The sequence below is a fragment of the Pyxicephalus adspersus genome, chromosome 8 (assembly GCF_032062135.1).
Source record: "Pyxicephalus adspersus chromosome 8, UCB_Pads_2.0, whole genome shotgun sequence".
Lineage (NCBI taxonomy): Eukaryota > Metazoa > Chordata > Amphibia > Anura > Pyxicephalidae > Pyxicephalus > Pyxicephalus adspersus.
Window position 1 is genome coordinate 1,406,850 of NC_092865.1, and position 13,563 is coordinate 1,420,412.

General features: G+C 42.8%; 2 protein-coding genes across 4 annotated transcripts in view; one reads left to right on the forward strand and one right to left on the reverse strand.

Moving 5' to 3' along the window:
- Positions 1 to 8,858, reverse strand: part of MUTYH (mutY DNA glycosylase) — an 11,418-nt gene extending 2,560 nt beyond the window's left edge. The window contains exons 1-7 of the mRNA XM_072419299.1: positions 8,729 to 8,858; positions 7,824 to 7,901; positions 6,884 to 7,002; positions 6,247 to 6,286; positions 5,065 to 5,138; positions 750 to 791; positions 227 to 298 (exon numbers count right to left, since the gene is read on the reverse strand). Coding sequence (XP_072275400.1) covers positions 227 to 298; positions 750 to 791; positions 5,065 to 5,138; positions 6,247 to 6,286; positions 6,884 to 7,002; positions 7,824 to 7,899 — 423 coding nt within the window. The 5' untranslated portion in view covers positions 7,900 to 7,901; positions 8,729 to 8,858. The remainder of the gene's footprint in view (positions 1 to 226; positions 299 to 749; positions 792 to 5,064; positions 5,139 to 6,246; positions 6,287 to 6,883; positions 7,003 to 7,823; positions 7,902 to 8,728) is intronic.
- A 1-nt stretch (position 8,859) lies between these two features.
- The window catches only part of TOE1 (target of EGR1, exonuclease), a 10,971-nt gene continuing 6,267 nt past the window's right edge, over positions 8,860 to 13,563 (forward strand). The window contains exons 1-4 of one of the 3 annotated variants that reach the window (XM_072419296.1): positions 8,860 to 8,991; positions 9,964 to 10,080; positions 10,561 to 10,601; positions 11,411 to 11,507. In XM_072419296.1, coding sequence (XP_072275397.1) covers positions 9,970 to 10,080; positions 10,561 to 10,601; positions 11,411 to 11,507 — 249 coding nt within the window. In that variant the 5' untranslated portion in view covers positions 8,860 to 8,991; positions 9,964 to 9,969. Of the gene's footprint in view, positions 8,992 to 9,929; positions 10,081 to 10,560; positions 10,606 to 11,410; positions 11,508 to 13,563 lie in introns of those variants that run through there. The other 2 variants (XM_072419297.1, XM_072419298.1) reach the window with 2 other exon arrangements.

Genomic DNA, 13,563 nt, shown 5'->3' on the forward strand with positions numbered 1-13,563 from the left:
ATGTTGTTATTAAGTCTATTATCTACCAGAACCCCCAGACACATAAGATTCAGCACTGACATTTTGTGTTGTCTGATTTCCCATGATGCATCTGTGGCCCATTAAGAGGCTGAGATATATGTAATGTGTCACATGGTACGATGTGATCTGAACTGAATCTGATGCTCCTCATGTCTATATATTAATATTTGAGATGAAACATCCAGATCTGATCTGCTATACAAACCTTTCCTGCTCCTTCATGCAGCCGCCTACCACGTGAATAATAGCCCAGACCGGACCACTTCTCATTCACCTCCTGGGTGAACAAAGAGAAGAACAATAATATTTTCAGATTTACTAATGGCAGAGATATTCATCTACACAGAACTTATTAGCAATATTGTGCAATGTTCTCCCTTTTACCTGGGTGCACCGCCTGGCTGTTTTTGGGCACTGAATAGATGGGTCACAATACAGGGGGTCACCTTTAGGAGAATTTGTCACCACAGTAAACAAAGTACTTAAAAAACAAAAGTGCCCCCATCCCCCCCATGTGTTACACACCCCACCTGTACATTGCATACACAGCCATGGCTTATGTCTCCACCAAACATTGGGTGCACGGATTTACCATCGCCCTCCTCTCCAGCACAGAACTGCCTGACTTAATATTTATTATCCCCAACATTGCCTGGAGAGGGAACGCTTTTGCTAGTTCAAGTAAAGAACAGTTCTAGTTAACAAAAGAACATCAGAGAGAGTCGCACCTCCAGCGAGGCCTTGGCCAGGTCTTGTATGGTCGGCCATGTCTGCGGGGGGTAAAAATAACACAAAGCATTAGAAGACAGCAGGCAGATCATGGTGAATAATATAGAGGTCAGATTTACAATGAAAAGAAACACACAGTTCAATTATTAGGGAGAGGAGAGGTTTGTGCAGCCGGATAAGAAGAGGAACAATGGAAAAAATAATAATCAGGAGAATAAATAAAGAATTGACGATCGCGAGATCAGAGCAGAGTTGCAGGGATTGGATTGTGGTCACTCCACCACCATGCGATTTCCTGGCGAGGAATCCAATCCCTGCAACTCTGCTCTGACGTGGCTTGGCTGAGTACAATAATAATAACTCCCAAATAAATAATAATAATCGCCAATAATAAATCCAAGGACAACTCAGACACGCGGATCCTTAGCAGGCCGCAGAATACAACTCTGATTGGACAATGGCCATATCTACATTCCCCTATTTAATACTGAAGTAATCCTCGGAGTATATTTTTTTTGGATCGAGACTTGGACTCCTAGCAAGCCTATGCAAGAACCCCGGCTGATACTTTATATTACCCATGCACTGGTCTGCACAATAAACCTTTGTAGCATAGCAATCTCTAATTCCCCTGAAGAAGCCGAATAGTGAAACGCATCTGGACCCAAGATTGTTCATTTGGTTTTTTTTAAACATTCTTTATTTATTTCAATGGGGTACAGATAAAATAGGAATGGGGAAGCAATAATGCAATAACAATAAAAACCATTATACAGAAATCAGAAATGGCAACAATTTTTTGTTTTAGTAATTGTGCACCCAACAATCAGCCATAGATATGATACTGTGATTATTCATCACATGGTTTTATGTATATTGATGTGCTTTTACATTATTCTTTGTTCATTAATAAACTGACACCAGACCCCCTTATTGAGCACAACCATATATATTCCTAACCCTATTAAAGGGGGGGGGGGGGGCACCAGAACATTCAAACAAATATATTTCTTCTGCCACATCTCATAAATTCATTATGCTGAAGAAGAAAAAAAAGAAAACTTTTCAAAAATACCAGGGCATACAAATAACTGGGAACAAAGCATTTTTTTTCAAAATTGACTAATAGCTGAGGACAGTCTGTGGAATCTGTTCCATGTCAAGCAGTCTTCCTCATCATGTGATGATTTGTGTTTTATTGAATTTTGTATATTGCTCTTTTGTATGATTTTTAGGTCATTTTTGGGTTCTTGTGTTCACTTTTTGTATGTATTTTAGATTCATGTCACTAGTTTTTGACTTAAGTCTGATATGCCTGCATTTTCTCTTGAAGAAGCAAACATGGTATGCGAAACGCGTTGAACCTGTTTTCTTAGGACATTGAGAAATTGGGAATACCAAATGATTGATGTTTTTTAATATGCACTATTGTCTTGTGTTTCTGTGTTTTCTTTTTTGTATATGGATTGAATTAAAGATTATTATTATTATTATTAATAATAATAATAATAATAATAAACAGGATTTATATAGCACATATTATGCAGTGCTGTACATTAAGGGTACATAAGGGTTACAAATGACAGACAGTGACACAGGAGGAGGAGAGGACCCTGCCCCGAGGAGCTTACAATCTAGGAGATTGATTGTTTTGCTTTTTTAACCTTCTTGGTGGTATGATTTAGTATTTTTAAATGTTAAACAGCTAGAAGATGCCGTGGGCTCATGAGAACCAGGTAAGTCCTCAATTCCACCCCGAATGTGGCTCAGGGCTACCACTTTTTGTGATGAAATTTAACCCTCGGGATTACTGCCAGGGGGTTAAAAAAAGTATAAAAAATGTTTTGTTCCCAATAAGTTATTTTTATGCCTCGAAAGTCTCTGGTGTTTTTGAAAATTTTTCTTTCCTTTCTTTTCTTCAACATAGGGGCACCAGACCATTGTAATCCTACAGGTCAGGAGCTCCTACTCTAATAATGTGTGTTGGCCTGCGAGGGGTCCTGCGAGTGTTTTCCTAAAGTTCCCTCCAGGATATCATTGTTGGAGATCTCACAGCTGCACCATTTTTGGAATTCTCTGTTCAGCGACTTCTATGTATGTGGAGTATATTTGTAGATCTCAAATGTTACCCCTGATGAAGCAGAGGTATTCTTCTGCGAAACGCGTCGGGTCAACAAATTGATTGAGATCATCTGTTTGCTTGGCTGAGTACAATAATAATAACTCCCAAATAAATAATAATAATCGCCAATAATAAATCCAAGGACAACTCAGACACGCGGATCCTTAGCAGGCCGCAGAATACAACTCTGATTGGACAATGGCCATATCTACATTCCCCTATTTAATACTGAAGTAATCCTCGGAGTATATTTTTTTTGGATCGAGACTTGGACTCCTAGCAAGCCTATGCAAGAACCCCGGCTGATACTTTATATTACCCATGCACTGGTCTGCACAATAAACCTTTGTAGCATAGCAATCTCTAATTCCCCTGAAGAAGCCGAATAGTGAAACGCATCTGGACCCAAGATTGTTCATTTGTTTTTTTTTAAACATTCTTTATTTATTTCAATGGGGTACAGATAAAATAGGAATGGGGAAGCAATAATGCAATAACAATAAAAACCATTATACAGAAATCAGAAATGGCAACAATTTTTTGTTTTAGTAATTGTGCACCCAACAATCAGCCATAGATATGATACTGTGATTATTCATCACATGGTTTTATGTATATTGATGTGCTTTTACATTATTCTTTGTTCATTAATAAACTGACACCAGACCCCCTTATTGAGCACAACCATATATATTCCTAACCCTATTAAAGGGGGGGGGGGGGGCACCAGAACATTCAAACAAATATATTTCTTCTGCCACATCCCGTAAATTCATTATGCTGAAGAAGAAAAAAAAGAAAACTTTTCAAAAATACCAGGGCATACAAATAACTGGGAACAAAGCATTTTTTTTCAAAATTGACTAATAGCTGAGGACAGTCTGTGGAATCTGTTCCATGTCAAGCAGTCTTCCTCATCATGTGATGATTTGTGTTTTATTGAATTTTGTATATTGCTCTTTTGTATGATTTTTAGGTCATTTTTGGGTTCTTGTGTTCACTTTTTGTATGTATTTTAGATTCATGTCACTAGTTTTTGACTTAAGTCTGATATGCCTGCATTTTCTCTTGAAGAAGCAAACATGGTATGCGAAACGCGTTGAACCTGTTTTCTTAGGACATTGAGAAATTGGGAATACCAAATGATTGATGTTTTTTAATGTGCACTATTGTCTTGTGTTTCTGTGTTTTCTTTTTTGTATATGGATTGAATTAAAGATTATTATTATTATTATTAATAATAATAATAATAATAATAAACAGGATTTATATAGCACATATTATGCAGTGCTGTACATTAAGGGTACATAAGGGTTACAAATGACAGACAGTGACACAGGAGGAGGAGAGGACCCTGCCCCGAGGAGCTTACAATCTAGGAGATTGATTGTTTTGCTTTTTTAACCTTCTTGGTGGTATGATTTAGTATTTTTAAATGTTAAACAGCTAGAAGATGCCGTGGGCTCATGAGAACCAGGTAAGTCCTCAATTCCACCCCGAATGTGGCTCAGGGCTACCACTTTTTGTGATGAAATTTAACCCTCGGGATTACTGCCAGGGGGTTAAAAAAAGTATAAAAAATGTTTTGTTCCCAATAAGTTATTTTTATGCCTCGAAAGTCTCTGGTGTTTTTGAAAATTTTTCTTTCCTTTCTTTTCTTCAACATAGGGGCACCAGACCATTGTAATCCTACAGGTCAGGAGCTCCTACTCTAATAATGTGTGTTGGCCTGCGAGGGGTCCTGCGAGTGTTTTCCTAAAGTTCCCTCCAGGATATCATTGTTGGAGATCTCACAGCTGCACCATTTTTGGAATTCTCTGTTCAGCGACTTCTATGTATGTGGAGTATATTTGTAGATCTCAAATGTTACCCCTGATGAAGCAGAGGTATTCTTCTGCGAAACGCGTCGGGTCAACAAATTGAGATCATCTGTTTTTTCTTTTAACACATAAAATTGGGGTTTTTTAATATATATTTATTAAAGTTGCTGGCATTTTAAATTTAAATCTGTTATTAAGTATATGAAGTCTTTAAAGTGCCTTTTCATATATATTTTCCTTCTATGTGGAGTATTTGTATCGTTTTAGGTATTGATGTTTATTAAAGTCTGAATCGTAATCAAGAAAAAAATATTTATCACATTTTCAATGACCGGACAATGACCCTTCCCCCCTTTCCGTCAGTCGGCTCACCTTCATCCATTTGTTGTAATAGTCGATGACGGTGGAGACCTGAGTCTGCTGCAGCATCACCTCAGACACCCACACTGCGAGGAGACAGAGGGGTCAGAGAAGAATATTACCAAAATGGGAAATACAAAACCCAGAATATGCATGGCAGGGCATCCTATGTCCAGTGCATTGATCTCCCCGGCCCCTCCTAGCTGGGCGCACCGCCTGGCACTTTACAGTAACCACCCGGCTGTTTTTGGGTGGTTACTGAAAAGTTGGGTTACAATACCAGGGCTGCCACCCCAGGGGTGCAAATCTGATGCACCAGCTGTAGGTGACCCCCCAGAGAATATAATACAATTATATATCAGGATTCACACGTGACACACGGCACTCAAGCTAGGTACACACGTGCAATAATTGTCATTGGAAAACGGACTAATGGTTATGCACGATTATTTTGAACGATCGCATTGTGCACAATTCTGTACATGCTGTAACGATACGACCGTTCAAATATAATCCACCAATAATGTACACACGCTAGATACGATCGTTCAAGATGCAGGAAGTGATGTGTACAGGAGGAAGTGTATCACAGAACAATCCACGATCACTGATTGACCGTACACACAATACATAGCGAACATTCGTCACCCAATCAGATCTGCCGGGACGGTCGTTCGTTTCCAGTGACAATCATCATTCATCAGCGTCATTGTGCACTTTTTTTGGTAATGATTATCGGACGTCGTTCGATAATCGTCGTTTAACAGTTGGTAGTCGTTCGTTTCAAACGATAATTATTGCACGTGTGTATGCAGCTAAAGACTTCATGGAGAAGCGCTGGGTCCCGGGTTTGAATCTCAGCCAGGACTCTGCTTGGAGTGCAAGTCTGCATGGTGGCTCGGTGGTTAGCACTCCGGCCTTTGCAGCGCTGGGTCCCGGGTTTGACTCTCAGCCATTACACTATCTGCATGGAGTTTGCAGGTTCTCCCTGTGTCTGGAGTTAGGACAATTGGTTTCCCCCGAAATTGTCCTTAGACTGTGATAATGACATATGACTATGGTAGGGACATTAGATTGTGAGCTCCTTTGATGGACAGTTAGTCACATGACTATGGACTTTGTACAGCGCTATGTAATATGTTAGCGCTATACAAATACTGTGTAATAAAAATAAATTCATATTCTGCGTCTCACCTGAATACGCTCTGCGATCCGGATCACTTTCCGAGCTGGCCTGTAATAAACACATTGAAAAGATTCATTTAGGTGAATGGACACCAGAAATCTATTCTCCGGTATATTGGCATCATATCACTGTGCAGTGCTGCAATGCAGGGAGCCGAGCCGCAGGATAAATCTCATCATATGGACGATTGCGTTCAGTTGCGTCCACATATTGACCAATTGGAGAAAAGCATTGTTCCATTCTTTCCATAGAAAAGGAAATGATCAGCACCCCTCCCCCTTCTATGCCCCTTCCTCTCTTATCCCCAACACTTTATTTCTTTCCACCCCATCCCCAATCCTCCCAGTTCCTCCTATCACCACCCCCCTATACCCGGTGAACAAGCTCTGTAAATTGGGCCTACTGGGGTGATGTAGTTCTGGGGGTGTACATAGCTTATGTCCATATGGATCGACCTACCAGTAGCTCCCCCTGCAGGAATATTTCAAGCCTTGCAATGACATCACAGGGAGTAAAAAAAACGCGGTGTACCCCCACAGGAACAAGGTAAGTAATATATATTGGGGAAATGCTGAGGTGTCCCCCCTTATTAGAAATGGAAGTTATTACCCCCCAATCAGCTCAGCCTCCTCTCGGGGTACTCACCAGCCTTCGCCAGGGCAGGTCCCTCTTACAGCGATCATACCAGGCCAGGAGGTCCTTGCGGAGTGACTCCGCCTCTAGGTGGGTGAAGGAATGATACGGGGGGATTGTGCCCGGGGAATCTGCAAACAGAACACAGGGAGTCACCGCACACAGGAAAGAGAATAACGGATCTTCTCCAAAACCCAAAAGAAGAAAGAAATTGAGGAACAAAGATGGCCGCTGCCCATTCCAACAATGACAAGGATGGATGGGGGTCACAGAGCAGCAATGTGATTGGTGAGCGTGAAAGATTCTGAGACGCCATTGGCTGACAGATCACCAATCATCCACTCACTTGGATATACTGTAAGTGCATTTATAACTTTGGGACGGGGGCTGGGAGGGTTTGATGCCCTGCCAGCGTTGGATTGCTGCCTGTGTCCCCATTGGGGAGATTTACCCTGAGAGCCACAGGCCAGAAAGTGATTAAAATAAAGCGGAATATTGAAGGATCTATTTATGAAAAAGGGAATTGGTATTTTTAATAAACAGGATTTATATAGCGCCAACATATTACGCAGCGCTGTACATTCAATAGGGGTTACAAATGGCAGACAGCGGAGGAGGAGAGGACCCTGCCCCGAAGAGCTTACAAACAGATCAGACATTCCCTCAAACGTTACCTGTTGGGAATCTTCCAGGTCCATGTGTTTCAATAGCAGTAAATGATTCCCACCAGGGAATGTTTGAGGGAATGTCAGATTCCCTGTTTTATAAACAGAGCCCTTTCGGTTGTCACCAGAAAAGGAATAGAAGGGGAATCTTACAATGGGGGCTTCTGACGTTTGGGTGAATTCTGTTGGGAAAGTTTTATCACCCATGGGACAGCCAATTGTTACAAAATGTCGCCTCTTACCTGATCACAGGTGCAGACCGCGCCCCTTCCCCGCCCTAATCTTACCTGATTTGGTGGTTGGGGGTTTCTGTTCTCTCTTTGGGATTTTCCTTGATGAATGTCTGACCACCGGCCGCCCCATCGCTGGAGAGGAAAACAGAAAGTTTTATTACAGATACCCCGCAGAGACATCAGAGAGACAGCACAGAATATGGGGACGTCAGGGATTTCGTACATTTTATTATTAATGTTAAACAGGATTTATATAGCGCCAACATATGACCCAGCGATGTACAATAAATATGGGAAATGACAAGACAGATACAGACAGTGACACAGGAGGGGATCCTGACCAGAAGAGCTTACACTCTAGTAGGAGGGGGAAGTGTCACACAATAGGAGGGGAGTTTATAGGGAAGCGGAGCTCAATCTGATTATTATAAATCTCAGGGAGTTGCTGGGCCTCTCCCCCCTCGGGTGTAAATGTCATCCTCATGCTGGTATTTGTGAATTTTAGTTTGTACAACCCAAGCTTTATTGTTCGGATAACATCGGTGTAATTTTTACGTTTTTATTCCCGTCGGTGTCCCCTCTGTGTAAATTCAGCCGATTCATCCAACAATTTGGAGTTGTCCCCAGGACGGTGAGGAAATCTCCCCGGTATCCGGGACAATGTTCTAGGATGGGAAATGCCCTCATGTTGGGAGATTTCCTCAAATATCCTGTATGCTCTTGGACAGGAAATTAATTCAAATTTCCCCCAACGGCACAGGAAGAAGAAAAAGTGATGAAGCCAAAGGATGGGCATGGCAGTGCGGAGTCTGGAGGAGGATTCTAATAATCAGCAGAGGATCAGACACAAAGTCAGAATAATGAATATGATGATGGGGGATGGGGTTAACGGGGGTTGAGGATAATGAATGATGGGGGATGAAGATTCGCCCACGGTTATGTTTTCATCAAGCACTCACCACTCCACGTTGCCAGTCAGGATCCTCCCATCCCGTCGCCTCCTAGACTCCGATTGGCTCAGATAGGAGGAAAGGCGGGGTTACATCTAGAAGCTCATTCCCTCCTCTAATCAGAATCTCTCGGAGGGTGTAAGACCGGAAGTATTTCCATGTCACGTGACGCCGATGTCATCTGCGCGCCGGATGTGGAGGAGCTGGTGTCACTGGGAGCTGCTTTCTGTCTGTGACTACAGTTAATTTTTCCTTCATGCTGACGGGTGAAGGTGAGAGCCGGCTGCTCAGAGGTGTAAGCTGGGGGTTATATGTACACGGGGGACGGTGAGATATGGGAAGGCAGCTAGACAGCTTCAGCCTATGACAAGCTCCCCTCCAGGAGGACTACAAGTCCCAGCATGCCTCAGCCATCCAGAGAACCCCCACCGTGTACCCCCCCAGCCTCAGACTTCCCTTATTGGGAGTTATTCTGCTATGAAAACCTAAATGTCACCTCTGTCCCCTTACCAGGCATGTGATTGGTCCATTAGTTCCCTGCACTCTTTATTATCACCTGGTGATCCTATCACTAACACATTTCCTGTCCCAGACTGACAACACTTCCTTGCTGTATATTCTGGGTTGTCATGCCGAGGCTGAGCTCTATAACCCTTCCCCCATCCTTATAATAGAGGGGGGATGTAGTCCACAGAAATAGCTGAGAATAAAATGATAGGGGGGGCACAGGAAGTAATGGGCTCAATAGGTTTCTGGCAGGATTAAGGAAAGGTTTGGAGTTCACTTCTATGCATCTGAATCAGCTGGTGATGCAATAAAATGTCCCTACAAATAATCATGCAGCGTTTGTTCTGATGCCCCGTGCATTGTGCAATATGTTGGAGCTGCGTCACCTTCAGGGGTCAGTGGAAATCTGCCCTCCCCACTTCCTGTGATCACATGCTAACTCCCAACTCCTAAGTATGCACAACAGCATGGGATGATGGAGCTCAGGTATTGCCTGGGTTATCTGACCTCTCAGTGGCTGTGCATGGGGTCAGGCTGCATGTTCTGATTCGTGGTAAATCCCAGTTGGGACCAGGTTCTCTTTAAAGGTCCAGCACTGCTAGTGAGTGGCACACGATGGGCCCTGTGCTTAGGGGTCGGGGGAGCCACAACAGGATTGGTCAGACTGAGCATTGCTATACAAATAAAGCTTTTTTGTTCCCAGTGACAACGTCTCTGGTTCTCTTGTCTCTGACCAGGTGAAAATGACAACCCTGAGGGTCCCCGTCATCGATGTCCACAATGATAATTTCTCTGAGATGTGGCCCTCCATCCTGCTGGCCCTGAAGACCTCAACCTTTATCGCTGTTGATACGGTGAGTGGCGGGAGAATTCGGAGTGCCGTCCTCCTCTTCCTCTTCACCCTCGTCTTCCTCCTCCTCCTCATCGTCTTCCCCGTCCTGTACCTCGTCCCATTCCCCCTAATCATCTTCCTCCTCGTCCCTGTCCTCTTTATCGTTGTCTTCTTGTCTTCCTCCTTCTCCTCCTCTTCCTCCTTCCTCCCCCACCCCTTGAACCAAAGTGGCCAATCATCAGCCCCAAACATGGTCATGTGAGCGGAGTAAGAAGGCCAATAACCTTGTGTGAGCTCTGCCCCCATCGGCCATGGATTGGTCTACAGATGGAAGAACTGAGCAATGGACAAGAATGGGGAAGGTTAAGGTCAATGAATGGGGGGGTGGTCTCTTTTGAGGGTAGAGTGGGGGTTCCCTTCTTTTAAGAGAACATGTCACTTTTTCCCCCCCTCTGCTTGGTGGTGTGTCCACCAATAACATTTGTGATTTGTGTTCCCGCAGGAGCTGAGCGGGCTGGGATCTCGCAAGAGTTTACTCAACCAGTAGGTAGCCAATCCTATTACAGAAAAAATGTTTAATGTGATTTATTTTTGTATTTGATTGGCCAAAATGTATCCAACAATGGAACAAATAGTTGTGTATCTTCCTTTAATCCCAAAATAATTAGTTACTGAGTTCTGATTGGCTTACATTATGCCCGCTGATTTCTATGAATGCAGCAGCCCCTAGTGGCCGCACACTGGTACTACATCTAAATGGGAAACCTAAACCACAGAGATCCCCATTGTATTATTATTATTATTATTATTATTACACAGTATTTATATAGCACCAACATATTACACAGCTCTGTATAAAGTCCATAGTCAGGTCATTAGCCGTCACTGAAAGTGGCACACAATCTTATGCCCCTACCAAAGTTATATGTCATTGAAGGGAAGCCAATTAACCTAACTGCATGTTTTTGGATAGTGCGAGGAAACCGGGGTACCTGCAAACTCCATACAGATAGTGTCCTGGTCGAGATTTAAACCTGGGACCCAGTGCTGCAAAGGCCGGAGTACTAACCACTAAGCCACTGTGCTGCCTCTGTAGCCAATATTATGCATTTTAAACTGGCACTTGATACATCTGCCATCTTTCAATCCTGAAATTGTTGATCCTGCTAAAAACGGACAATCCTGAAGGATTGGGATTGATTCAGTTATACAGCACTTTTATGGCATCATATGTATTAATGAGCTCCTATGTATGTTTTCTGGTGACTTTTACACAACCTGAGTCTCCATTGTGATTGGACAGGACCTGATTTATACATTGTGACTCCCAGTAATCTCTGGCTCGTCTCTAGGTGCATTGAGGAACGCTATAAGGCGATATGTCAGGCTGCACGGACGCGTTCCATCCTTTCCCTGGGAATCGCCTGTTTCAAAGAGCTACCAGACAAGGTGAGCAGTGACTGGACCAATATGGTGACTTATAATTTGTACAGTAAAAAAAAACTAATTGCTCAGATTGATAAATTTCATGTGCTTTTTAATATTCTTTTAGGGATATTTAATGTAATAGTCAATTCAAAAAGCTTGCAACAGTTACAGCTTCTTATAGTCTAAGTCCAGCTGGCACCCCTATGGAGAACCCACTCAACTTTTTTTCTTTATTATATAGTTTTTTCTTTTTTTTTATCCTGTGTTGTAATAAGGTCATGTGACCTCATGGGTATTCTTTCCTTGGTAGTGGGTGAGTTGTGGAGCTGCACCCTGTCATGCTTTACAGCAGCCTATTCCAAATTTGGAGCGGCCTATTGAGAAAACTCTAGGGGGTGGGTCCTTGACACCCTGGGCTCACAGGAAGTGCGTTAAATGACGCTGGTTGTCAGTGAATATTACACCATCTTTCTGGAGCCGGACTTAAATGTGGAACTGGATGCAAAATATAAAGGTTTTGTGGCATAGATAAAAATCTAGAAACACCCAGTGCCCCTAAAAAGTTTCCTGACAAATCTACCTTTTCTCATGAATTCCTGCTTATATAAAAAGCAGTGCACCTATTTGCAGGCACTCCTATTGTGTATATTTGCAGTGCACCTCTTAAATCACAGCTTTCCTGTTGTGTGTGCTTATAGCTGTATTTTTCCTAATATACCTTTAATAAATATATAAACTACACCTTGCTTTAAAATAAGTCTGGTTCAGGTCTTGGGATACAAGTGTGTCATGTAATGGACATATATTTGGTCTCATTGCTAGATCAGCCATACAGACCCCACCCGAGCATCCTCCTGTATTGTACACCATATACAGCATGAACATTCCTGTCCCGTATCAACTCTAGAATCTCCCCTGAACACATCCTCAGGTCACGTTATAACTTTGCATTCTATAATTATATAACTTTAATAAACTTCCTCTTCAGTGGTTTGTAAGATATGAAACCGCTGCAAGGCTGTTATAAAACAGGATATTACACAATGGAGACCGTTTACAGAATTTCTAAACTTATTTCAATAATGTGCCCGTGAGTCACTTGCATTGCATTGAGTGACAGACATGTCCGTTATAGCTTGTTATTCACAGGACAGATCGGAGAGTGTTTAGCATTAGTGATGTTATAAGGACCTGGTAGGGAAGGATATTGGTCATACAGAGGCTGCTAATCTCCCTATCATAGTGACAGTTGTTTGCCTGTCATGCAGAATCTTGGGTTCAATAAAGTTATCCCTCACTCTACCTGCTTAACAAAGGCTCACACCCACACAGGTACATGGTATAAGGACTGTATAGTATACAGCAGCGTGGTGTCTCCCATCCTTCTCAGCTCCATCCTCCTTGATCTGGGTTGTAGGCTGTGGGTGAACCTGATGCTGATACACGCACAAAGCTGCAGAATGCAGAGTCATTTAGGTAGACTGGCAACACAGTGGCTCAGGGTTTAGCACTCCTGTCTTTGCAGTGCTGGGTCCCAGGTTCAAATCTCGGCCAGGACACTATCTGCATGGAGTTTGCAGCTTCTCCCCATGAAACCGGGTACTCCGGTTTCCTCCCACATCCCAAAAACATGCAGTTAGGTTAATTGGCTTCCCCCTAAGATTGTGCTTAGACTATAATAATGACATATGACTATGGTAGGGACATTAGATTGTCAGCCCCTTTGAGGGACAGTTAGTGACATGACTATAGACTTTGTACAGCGCTGCGTAATATGATGGCGCTAAATAAATATTGTGTAAAAATAATAATTGAAGCGGAACCTGATAATTGGGTGAGCAGCATCTGTAGTTCAGAGTCACTGACCCGGCTGTTGTATGAAGCAAGCGTATTAAAGAGGAATAGACTGCAGAGATGGAGACATAATCCTGCCCCTGTACAAAGCATTGGTCACACCACATCTGGAATATACAGTCCAGGTTTGGGCACCAGTTCACAAAAAGGACATTGTGGGATTGGAGAGAGTGCAGATAAGGACAACTAATCTAATAAAAGGAATGGAGGAGCTCCGCTATGA